We start from the raw sequence: 12537 nt of genomic DNA on the forward strand, positions 1-12537 counted from the left end.
TTTTCCAAAGCAGCTGTTCATCCAAATCAACTCATTCAAGAGTCATCTAATTATGACGAACACGATAGGTGGAAACATAAGCGCCCTAAAGCTGCTTTGCTTATCGATTCTGGTGCCTCCGTACAACCCTAAATAGGGTGAGCCAGGTGCTCGCTAACATTTAATACACGACTATTTCATACCGATTAAGGGATCGAAGTCCATGGGACTGTTATCCATCAAGCCATATCAGGTTATCAGGAAATGTCAGTACATTATGCAATATTCTTTTGCAATCTACCAAGAATAGTCTACGCGCCCACTGTTCTTTGAACTGTGGGCGTACAATCTTACTTTCCTTTTCCGTTGGGGGACCGGTTAGTCTTCCGTATTTCTACAACAACCAGGAGTGTCGGTTTCTTGCGTCGCTGGTTAGCTGTCGTTTATATTTTATACAAAACACGTTCCGAAACTATGGCTTCTGTTGTCATTACTTCTCAACTGGCAGCCAAATTTCGGGGATGTTTAATTGGCAGCTTGATAGGTGATTGTATAGGTGGCCCGTTCGAATATGTTCCTGTTTCCAAAAGTGAATTAACTGATCATTTCAAGAAGTTAATGAATAAGGATGAAACAGGTACGGATATTAGAAGAATGCGAGATGCGAATTACTATCAATAATTATATATGATAGGTATGTTATAGTATATTGTCGGGCAGAAGTCTGCTAGAAGCAAGACTTCTGGTATAGTTTGGATCTAGACGAATCCAGTGAAACTTAAATGTACGTACTAAGTTTGCTCTAATTATTGCTGTCTCATACTACTGTGAATTCCTAGCGTTTCATATTAATCTGTGTAATGCTTCCTTTTCCGAGTTCTTGTGAATTTGTTTGGACAAAGCTTGAAAAAGAATGTCTCCTCTCGAAATTCCAATATTACGGTTTTATGGTTGAGAAGCTTTAATAAATTCAGTTTAATCCTTTATCCAAGTGTAAACAAACAAAGTTTGTGTCTGAAGTATCTTCAGGACTGAGGCAACTCGTGGTAAAGGTGGATTAAGCTCTCATCACCTGTCTTAGTATCTCCTTGTCGACATGTATAATGCTATGCATTAAGGGAAGGGTCACTACCCAGACCGATTTTGACCTTTATTGAGGTCTTGTCAGTGGGAGCCAGATCCAGAGGTGTGCATTAAGAGAAAGGTCACAACCCAGACCAGTTTCGACCTTTATTGAGGTCTTGTCAGTGGGAGCCAGATCCAGAGGTGGTGATACTAAGGTGGGATAATGGAGAAGTCATATTTACCCATACGAGTTGCCAAAAGGTGTCTCACCTTATTATTAAATTATTCTGGATTAGAGAAAGATGCTGGAATTTTTTTCCCACTTGGTTAGACTATAATAAATTTAGTTTAATCCTTTATGCAAGTGTAAGCAAACGAGGTTTGTACCTGAAGTATCTTCAGGACTGAGACAACTTGTGGTAAAGGTGGACTAAGTTCTATAAGACAAGACAAGTGATAAGGAGATGATGAGAGATTGTAAAGGTGGACTAAGCTCTCTAAGACAAGACAAGTGATGAGTGTTTAGTCCACCTTTACCATGAGTTGCCTCAGTCCTGAAGTATCTTCAAAGTATCTTTCTTTTTCAAGTAGATAAATATTTCTAACATCTTTCTCTAATTCAGAGTAATCTAATAATAAGAAGGTGAGGCAACTTGTATAGGTAAATATGACTACTTCATTACTTCCACCTTAGTATCACCACCTTTGGGTCTTGCTCCCACTGACGAGACCTCCATCCTGCTGCCACCACCTTTATGCAATAGCACTATCTTACCTTCCTTCCACTTTTGAGGAGCTTGTCTCATTTCCAGGACTTCCATTAAATTCATGTTAGAAGCTTAATGGACTGAAACAGTACTGAGATAGGATTCAAAATAATCTTTAATTCTTTCAGCATTTTGTCTCAGTCACTGAGACATCAAGGAGTACAATATTGGACTCGTGGTGCACGTACGCACACACCTGAAGAAAACACAAAACTAAGTGAAAAAAATAGACATGACAAGTCCTAACTAGGTGGGTCACCCTCTGCAGTGGTGTACCCAGGGAGGGAGCTAAGGCCCCCCCCCCAAAAAAAAAAGAAAAAGGAAAAAAAAAACTAGAAAAATTTTCAAAAATCCTTTCCTAATTGAAATTCATTTTTTTAAAAAATTTATGTCGTGTCTTCTGTTTCAATACTACTTACGGTCACATAAGGTGAGAATACCCTATAGCTCTCGGGAATCACGGCCGCTGTGAACGCAAGGCGAACAAAGTAATGCTCTTGCAGATGGAGCTCTACTTCGTTTGCTCGAGCCGGGCCAGAGGAGATCACGGATATCATGTATTGGCAATTGCTGCAGATGCTCAGTCATAAGTTGTATGCAATGTAGTGCGCATTCTCAAATTGTCTACTCAACTGGGTCCCCACCAAGATTAAATCTTGAGTGCTCTGCTCCCTTCAAGATTAAATCCTGAGTGTGCTACTGACCCTCTGTGTGGTCATCTGTTAGTGGAATAAGGTGTAAACTGGGATCTCAAAGTATTAGTGTTTACCATATTTTGGGAAGTTTAATGGAACCTTATTTATTTAATTACTGATTTGACCATAGTCATAACTATGTATTTATTATATTTAGTCATAGGTCATATGCAATGTAGTGCGCATTCTCAAATCGTCTACTCAACTTCTCCCCCCCTCCCCCCCAAGATTAAATCTTGAGTGCTCACGCCCCCTCTAAGATTAAATCCTGAGTGCGCTACTGAGGATTGGTGTAAGGATTGATTATTTTTTTTAATGCTGTGGATACTGTAGCTATTAGATAAGATGGTGTGGTGTATATTATTATTATATCACACCTCCAGGGAACCCAAAGACTCATCGAGGAAGGGCATCAACTCTACAACTCTTCGTCTCACTACTCCATCAACCTTCTTCATCTAACACCAACGCCATCTACTGCTGACTGCCACCACTAGTGCTTTCACAGACAATCACAAACATCCATTCCCACAATGGGATTCGAACCTGCAGCCTTTTGGCTGGAGAGCAGATACGCTAACCACTCGGCCAACCAGGCCGGCAATATGGTATATATAAATTCTGCTGTAGGAGAGGACTTATTGGAACAAAGTTTATAGGCTTTATTAGTTAGTAGTTTAATGATTCCATATTGTTGAGAGGAAAGGAGATAATTGGAAAGTTTATGAATGTGTATACTTGTGTGAAAGGGCTTCTTGTATACTGAAAAGGACAGGTTACCATTTGGGTGTGTGTGTATGTGTGTGTTACCAAGGTGTCTGGAAAGGCTAAACCTATAATGAGTTTCTTAATACCAGTAAATACAATAGAAAAATAGACATCATTCTCAAAGGCTGCTTTTGCCTTCATGAGACAACAAATTTTTGGACGTTTCAAAACAATGGAGAACCAGCTTACCAGCCTGAAACTCGGGGGGAGGGGGGGACATAGGTGCCGGGGGAAAGAGACCCCTTAGTGTGTGTGTGTATATATATTCAAAAACTTTCCCATCATTCTACCCCCCCCCCCAACAATATGGTATCATTATAAACTAATCAATACAGCCTATAAACTTTGTTCCAGTGTGCCCTCTTTTACAGCAGAACCTAATCATATACACCACACCTTCTTATCTAATGGCTACAGTTCTCACTGTATCAAAAAAATAATCAATCCTTCACTTTCTGAAGTCCAGTAGTCCAACTCACCTTTGCTTTTCAACCAAAGGCAAGTTAGCCATCTTGTACAAAGGTGGCAGGGTTTTTCCTTCCAAAAACTTGAGTTTTTCATTGTACAAAACAGAAAAACTGGTTTTAAGAACATATACAGTAAATGATTTCTTTCCTCTGCAATTCTTTTTTTTAATTTTGCTGATCACCCATTTTACTCAAAATCACTATCTTCTTTCATTGAGGTATACAATCTGCCATTGCTGACAATAGTTTATTATTAAGTATTTCTGATGCACTAATAAAAAATTCGTCAAATTCTTTCATCCATTGTACTGTTGTTAGCTGGTTTATAAGTCTGTTATAATTGTCTATCATATCATTCCAGACATTCCTTCTGTGTTGATACTTCTGCATGCCTCTTCATCTTCCAGGTCAGGACTACATGGTTACTCTCACTGGAAACAAGCATGATATCTCAGTTATCAGAGTTTTATTTTGCACTTGGTCATAGCTAGGTGATGTTATGAACAAGTCCAAAACTCTTGATCCTCATTTGTAAAAAATTAAAGACAAAAACTGAAACTTATGTGAAATAAATTTATTAGCTGCATATTTATTTTTGCTGTCTTTCATTTTTTACACACATGTGACAGCTTACTTACCTATATTGAAGCACTTGATCCTCATATTTCATCATCATCATCAAATTCCTGCCATGTGCCTTCAAGGGGTGTACAGGATATAATAGTACTACATGAAAAATTTACATCATTAGTAACTTCCTATCTACAATTTTCCTCCAAATCAGTCTGTTACTTGTCAAGACTCCAACATTATCAGATCTTATATTTCTATCATCTAAAGCACTTTTTACCATATCAATCCACCTATATCTTGTCCTTCAAGAAGTCCATATATATATTCTGTATCTTATTATTATACACTACTTCTTCATACAGTTTATATTGGTATAGTTGACATTCCCATAATGATTACTCACTTTTCACTTGCCAAACTAATTTACCTAAACATTTCTTGGTTATCACTATCTCATTTTTTCTAGTCTATAGCAATTTCCTAACACATATCTGTCCTATCCACTTCTACCATATACTCTCTGAGCTATTAGTTTCATTTCCATCCTGATTTTTTACCCTGGGATAGCATAATTCATCTCTAATCCTCCACCATCCTGTTTACTTTTCCTGTCTTGCTGAAAAATGCTCTACCCTTTGATTTCCAGCTCTGTTAGAGCTGTCAATCAATTTTCTCCTATACCAAATATTTGGTGAGACAAACTCATATCCTCTATTCCTAATTCTCTGGGCATATGTCGTCGTCATCATCAGTTTCCTGATATGTACTCTCAAGGAGTGTTCAGGCTGCTTTGATATCACTATGTGATTACGTTTACTGTATTATTAATTTCCGATCTACAATTTATTATTATTATTAATTATTATTAACACCAGACCTTCATGGAGTCAAAGGACTCATCGTGAGAGGCAAGCTGACCTCTATTAATCTGCTCGTATTGCACATTTGAGTCGTTATTCTGACTTGCTCTTTATACTCTTCATGCAACTAATTATTACTATTATTCATCTTGTCATGTCTCCAAAGTGTCTTCTTCTTCTAGATTCTGTGCTTAATCCCCCTCATTCATCCATTTACATTACCTTATTCACCCTTTTGACATTTGGAATACATTCACACATTAATGCTGTTATGTATTTCTTTGTAATTTCTCAAACAGCATCTATTTCCTTGTCACTCAATTCCTCATTCCATTCTATAACTGTAAGCGGTCTCCTAAGTTTGACATAATCATCAACCTTATAGTTTCGCATATATCCTTTCTTACAGAAGTCTTCATGATCACTCTCACCAGCTGGAGGGAATTATAAATCTCCACTCATAATTACATCCTCTGATGAAATAATCAGATCTAAAACTCATCATGATTATATGTGCCCTTCTTTTGAAGTTCTCTTTCAACAACTCAGAAAAACGACTATCTCAGGCAGTATGCAAAGGTGGTAACGTAATGACTGAGAGTTTTAGATGTGATCATTTTGGTGCTACTCAAGAAATTCATTTTCCTTATTCCCAGATAGTATCTCTTCATTCCAATTTATACTGCCATAATTAAAATCACCCATAATAATGATCCTTTCTTTGTTCAATAACCCAAGTTGCTTATACATTTCTTCATCACCACCTCCACGTTACCTGGCCTATAGCAACATCTAACTAAATATGCCTTCTTGTCAACTTCCATCTCACATCAAGCTGCCTCAAAACCATTGCCATTATTTCCCTCTTTCAATTCTACCCTATGTACATAATTCCCCTGCTATCATCAGCAGCGTCCCCTCCCTTCTTGTCTTTTCTATCCTTGCAAAAAACTCTGTACCCCTTCCATTTCTATTCTGTTAGTAGAATGTAAAATGTTAGTAGCAAGAATGCTTTTTGGAGAATGAGTGCTTGTCTGATAGAAAAAGGGGGAACAGTTAAAAGAGCAGGAAAAAAAAACCCGGTGAAGTTTTGAAAAAGCTAATGAGCAATTTGATGAACTTAACAATTGTTGGTAAGAAAGACAAATGCAATATGAATGTAGCGGAAGTTGAAAAACAGAGTGCAATCAAAGGTTAGGTGTATGAGCAACGTTGATGCTGAACAACTGTGTATAACTGGCAATGAAATTGAGAGAGTGAAAATGTAATGCAAAGTTTGAAAGCTGAGTTGGTTAAGATGAGACAAGAGATGAAATGGATGCAGAGTGAAATTAAGAGAATTTGTGATATGTATGTAAGAGCTTAAATGATGAAAACGAATGATATCAGTATGAACGATGTAACGAAAGACCCGTGAGTGCCGTTGTATGGGGGGATTCGATTATTAGAGGTGTGGTAAATGAGAAGATGCACTTTTCCTGGAGGTAAAATGAATAGAGTAATTGAGGCGTTGGATATGAGGAGTAAATGAGTGAACAAAAGAGTTGGTAGTGGTAATAGGGACAAATGACTCAACTGGGAACTAGGAACATGCAAGATTGGATATCAGGAAGTTGTTGAAAAGGAGTAAAGATAGTAGTGTGATAGGAAATGTAGTCAGTCTGTTGCCCAGGTGACAGTGATGAAATGAGGCAGGTGGTATCAGTGAAATTTGCTAAAGATCCAGGAATGAGCTGTTACGTTTGTATACAAATGCTAGAAGTATAAGAAGCAAGGCAAATGAATTGCATTAATTAAGTCTGTTCACCCAAGAAGTGTTGGAATAAGTGAGACACAGTTGGATGAGGAATACAGATATGTGTTTCGTGAAGATAGGAAGGGTAGAAATGGAGTGAGACACAGTTGGATGAGGAATACAGATATGTGTTTCGTGAAGATAGGAAGGGTAGAAATGGGGGGGGGTGCTATTGATGGTAAAGAAAGAGTTATGTCCATACAAAGGTAGTGATGCAAGAGGTCACTAGTGCCAGTGGTTTTAAGGCAGTATGGTGTGAGATAGAGGTGGATAGAATGAAATATTTAGATGTTGTTATAGTATCTGCTAATGTGGATGGTAGTGACCGTGAAATGTATAATCAAATTAGCCAAGCAAATCTCAAAAGGGTGATCATTATGGGGTGATTTTAATTACAACAATATAGATTTGGATGAAAAGACAGCAATGGGAAGCAAAGAAATTGAGATTCTTGAATTTTTGAGTGACAACTACCTCAGGCAGTATGTAATAGAGAACACATAAGGATTGAGGGTCTTTGGATTGATCATCTCATCAGAGGATGTTGTTATAAATGAGGTGATGATCATGAAGTGATTACCCAGGTGGTTGCCAATCATGTGAAGATTTCTGCAAGAAGAGTATATGTGGAACTACAAGGCTGATGATTATGAAAAGCTCAAGAGACAGCTTGCAGGTTTAGCATTGAATGAGGAGGTTGGCTGGAAAGGAGATCAATGTATAGCTCGGGTGATATTTAATAACTGTTTAGTAGAACCAATGTCTAAATGTATTCCAAGGGTCAGAAAGTTAAATAAGGTAGGTGTGAAATGGATAATGAAGAGCTTAAGCATGCAGTACAGAGGAAAAAGGCATTATGGAGGTAGCATAGGAGGAGTGGTGATAATTAATTTCATGGGGATTATGAAGAACAGGCAAGGAGAGTGACTTGGTTGGTAAGGGTGGCAAAAATGAAGTACGAGCAGTAGTTAACTCATGAAGCCAAAAAGAATCCTAAGGAGTTTTTTGATTTGTAGCTAGCAAAAAAAAATAATGATTACATAAGAATGACATTATTTGGAGAAAATGATATAAGAACAACTGCTGCAGAGGGTATAGTTGAGATATGTAATGAACTGTTCATAAAGTGTTTCATTCTTGTGAATGTGACATCATGGAGAGTTTGATCCCAGTTGATGATGAGGAGGAGAGACTGACTGTAAGAGGTATATGGGGAATTGAGCAAACTTGGTTTTAATAACCATGTATTTTGAACAAATGTGCCAAGGAGTTGGCAGCTGCCTGGACATATTTGTTTAATGTGAGTATTATACTGGGTCAAGTTTCAAAGCAGTGGAAGGAAGGCAAGATTGTGCTGCTTCATAAGGGACAAAACTCAAGCATCCCATTATAGGCTTAGCTTATTTGTTTGTCAGTTGTTGTGGTTAAAGTGTTGTAGAGGCTGTTAAGAACCAGGATCAGGAATTGGGTTGACAACAATGGCATTATATTTGATGGGCAGCATGGATTTGCTAAAGGGAGGTCATGTTTTAGTAATCTAGTTAGTTATTACAATAACTTGATGGCTTCACTGGATAAAGGAGATGGACGCACAATAGTACACTTAGATTTTGCAAAGGGTTTTGATAGATTATCACATGATAAGTTGATAGTCAAACTAGAGCAATTAGGTTTGGATATTAGACTAGTGCATTAGATTGCAGATTGGCTATCTGATATCAGCCAGTTGCTCTCCCATACAGCAAGTTGTGTATGGGAAGCAATATCCAGGAGAGCAAATCACAAGTGGTGTGCCTCAGGGTTTGTTTTAGGGCCAGTTCTGTTTAACTTGTATGTTAATGATATTGGAGAAGATTTGGATGGAGATATTCAGTTATTTGCAGATGATGCAAAGTTTGGACGAAATATGAGGAATAGAGCATACGTTGTAGCCTTACAAGAAGACTTGTATATATATTGAGTGAATGGGCATGGGGGGGGGGATGCAGTTCACTGTTGCAAAATGTAAGGTTTTAAAATTTGGGAAACAAAGATGGGATATAGTATTTATACTTAGAGGGGATATATTGTTTGAGGTGTGGGAAATAAGAGATGTTTGTTTGATGATAGATAAAGATCTAAAATTTAGAGGACACATTGCTAAAATTGTGAGAACAACATAATTTCTGGGAAAGATGCAGAGGACACTGTAGAAGTAATGAGATTCTGGATCCATTGTATAAAGCTTTGATTAGGCCTCTCATGGATGTCTGTGCACAGATTTTGATCAACTTGTTTTCAAAAGGACAAAGAGATGTTGGAAAGGGTCTGGAGGCAACTGACTAAGGTAGTTTCTGATGTCTGGAATGTTGCATATGAAGAAAGGTTGAGAAGATGCAATTTACAGAGTATAGTGGATAGGAAGAAGAAGGCTGATATGATAGAAACATATGCGTTTGACAAGGAGTTGTTATAGAATCAATGTTGAAGAGATTGCATAAAATGGTGGGAGATCAGTAAATCAATTGACACATATATGTGGGAAAAATTAGTGCATTATCAGCATTCACATAATCATTATTACTCATTGCAGACTCCTCTTGACTGCAGAATAGTATGCATGCTCTCATTTCTCAAAGCACTCTTCCTACATGAGGCCATCCCTGCTAACTTTCTCCCTTGTAACTTTAGTTTATAGAGATAATCTGTGCAGCTAACACACTCAGTTACTCAGAAAACCTGCCTGCCTTCCAAATGCTGTATCCTTCTGTGTTCAAATGTAATCCATCTCTTGCATACAGCTTCCTTCTTTCCTCAAATGCCCACACATCTATATATTCTACATATTCTAAACCTCTTCCTACACATTCTTGCTATCTTCTCATTTGTTATCACTGCTGTTCTCTTTCATTGTACATTATCATATTGTAGCAATAATCTCGTTGTCTTCATTCTGACACATTTTTGCTGCACTATCTTTAGCATCAATATCATATCTCTTGCTACCTCTGATGTCATTCATGCTAACTGTTACTCTCATCTCCTTCATTTTTTCACCTCACTTCATTGCCATACTGTCTTCCAATCTGCTTTCTCTCTTCCCCCTTCCCCTAATTTTCCTATTTTTTTCTCATCTCTCTCTCTCTTCTATACACTCCCATCTTTTATAGGACCATGAGATGGCAGCTCTCATCTTCTGTCATCTCTTCTCTGGTTGCCTTGATTCCTTGACACCGTTGAGCACACTGCCAATGATGGCTGTAGGGTAGGAACTAGTTGCCCACCAGCATCCAAAAGAATTAGAGCTAAAGGAGCTCTAGCCATTCCATTTAACAATAATAGGTGTTAGAGGATTTATTATTATTTTTTTTTTCATGTTTTACAGGTGAAATTCAGATTTATCCATATACAGATGACACTGCAATGACCTGGTCCCTTGCCAAGTCTTTAATTGAGAAACAAGGATTTGATGCTAAAGATATGGCAGTCAGGTAAGACTTTTTATTGGCTTCATCTTTCTTCAAAATTAATAACAAGTAGCATGCAATTTAATGACATTCACTCATGTTTATAGAAACTGCATCACCTGCTGTAACCATGTTTTTTTTTTTTTTTTTTTGGTAATTACATTTGAATACCTATTTGATAAAGGATAATAACACAATAATTGTCATAAATAATGTTGAAAGTAATATAACATTTTTATTTTTGATTAATATTTGGCTCCTTTTAGTACAAGATGTGACATAACCATTAAATGACAACAAACTTGACAAATATGCAAATATTTCAAAATGGAATGAACAGTGATATTTTCGCTGGAAAAACAAATAGCGGTATCAAAATTTACTTCAGCTACACAGTTTTAATAACATTAAAAGCTAAAAATTCACTTTTTTAGTATTTATTACTTCATGTGTTTAGTACTACCATCGGTACCACAAATTCTCAAAGATTAAGATCTGGGCTGTTTCCTTGTCACTTTATTCACTGAATTGGGTGTTCATTGAGCCACTGATTAACCTACAACAAAAATTAAACCTTTTTTAAGTACTAAACTCAATTTCTATGGTACATTTTAGGGTTATAATAGCATTACCAGTATGTGTTGGTTTACCACAAACCAACACATACTGGCCAACATATACATGCTAACTTATATCACCACCCATTGCACAAATTTGGAGTCATTAACACCCTTAAAAACAGAGCTATAACAATTTGATCTAATCAACAAGCTCTTAAACAAGAAAGATTATTGGCAACACATTTATAAATAATGGCCATAACAAAAATACTATTAATAAAGTTCTTCATAAAACTTCATCAAAAAATAATATGGATTACAGTAATCCTTTCATTTAGGGTTACACGGTGATCAGCATTCATTTTAAAAATTATATGGAATTTACAACTGTGTTAAAAAAAAACTTTTTTTTTTATTATCCCTTGTTTTGGTCTTCACATCAAGATCATCATCTGAAGCGTACATAAGTATACAGAACAAGCGAGTTACATCATTAACTGTAAGCTAGAGAAACAATGATTTGATCACGTTATTCTACTGACATGACCTCTGGCGAAAAAAATAAAATAAAATAAAAAAATAATAAAAATAAATAAAAATTAAAATTAAAATAAAAAATAAAATAAAAATAAAATAAAATAAATTTTTACATCAAGCTAAATTCTATTTTTACAATAACAGGGATAAACATTCTTTTAGATGGTTTTCTTTCAGAAACAATTGGTGTCCTATTTTTAGTATTAAAATTCTTATTTTTGATTTACAAAACTGGAATTTCTACAGTCCTGTTTATAGTTGTTCTTGGTGAGGAAGGTTGAATATATTCCTTCCAAATGTTTGTGATTTTTAAACCATCATTGTTGTTCAGATTGGGGTGGTTGCTGATAATCTCACAGGCTTCCTTGAATTTCTGTTCATACCATGTTCTAGTGTGATGTAGACAGCTGGTGGATTTCCAGTCAATTCTGTGTAAGGTATTCAGGGCATGATCAGAAAGTCCAGCTTCACCATAATTATTATATTTAATGTGTCGTTTATGTTCTTTTTGTCTAATAGGAATAGTGCGTCCTGTTTCTCCTAAATATGGTATGTTGCAAGTACAATAGATCCAGTATACTCCAGGGTGAGCTAGTGGAGGGAGTGAGTCTTTGGATGAGTTGAGTAGGTTTTTTAATTTTGCAGGAGGTTTAAAGGTGGCTTTGAGGTTGTACTTTTGTAGTAATCTGTTTATTTTGTCTGATATTCCTTTAATGTAGGGAATGGTTATAGTTTTACTGTAGTCTGGTTTGTCTTTGTTTTTTATTATGGTTTTGTAGAGAATTTTGTTTATAGTATTTTGGCTGTATCAGTTTTTTTGTAGGTTATTACTGATAATTTTAAACTCGTCTTTCAGTGCCTGTTCACTTGAACAAATCATCTGAGCTCTGTTTTTTAGCATGTTGATGACACCTAGTTTTTGTGTTGGGTGGTGGTATGAGTTTATGTGTATATATTGTCCCGTATGTGTCGGTTTTCGGTAAACAGTGAAGGAAAGATTGCCCGAGGGAAGACGTGTGACAAGT

General features: G+C 36.6%; 1 protein-coding gene across 1 annotated transcript in view; it reads left to right on the plus strand.

Moving 5' to 3' along the window:
- The first annotated feature begins 453 nt into the window (after positions 1-453).
- LOC150110533 (ADP-ribosylhydrolase ARH3-like) overlaps positions 454-12537 on the plus strand; it is a 168497-nt gene continuing 156413 nt past the window's right edge. Inside the window, exons 1-2 of the mRNA XM_090400485.1 lie at positions 454-616; positions 10334-10439. Coding sequence (XP_090256611.1) covers positions 454-616; positions 10334-10439 — 269 coding nt within the window. The remainder of the gene's footprint in view (positions 617-10333; positions 10440-12537) is intronic.

This window comes from Typopeltis vanoorti, chromosome 1 (genome assembly GCF_054136105.1).
Source record: "Typopeltis vanoorti isolate ZY-2024b chromosome 1, IOZ_Tvanoo_1.0, whole genome shotgun sequence".
Lineage (NCBI taxonomy): Eukaryota > Metazoa > Arthropoda > Arachnida > Uropygi > Thelyphonidae > Typopeltis > Typopeltis vanoorti.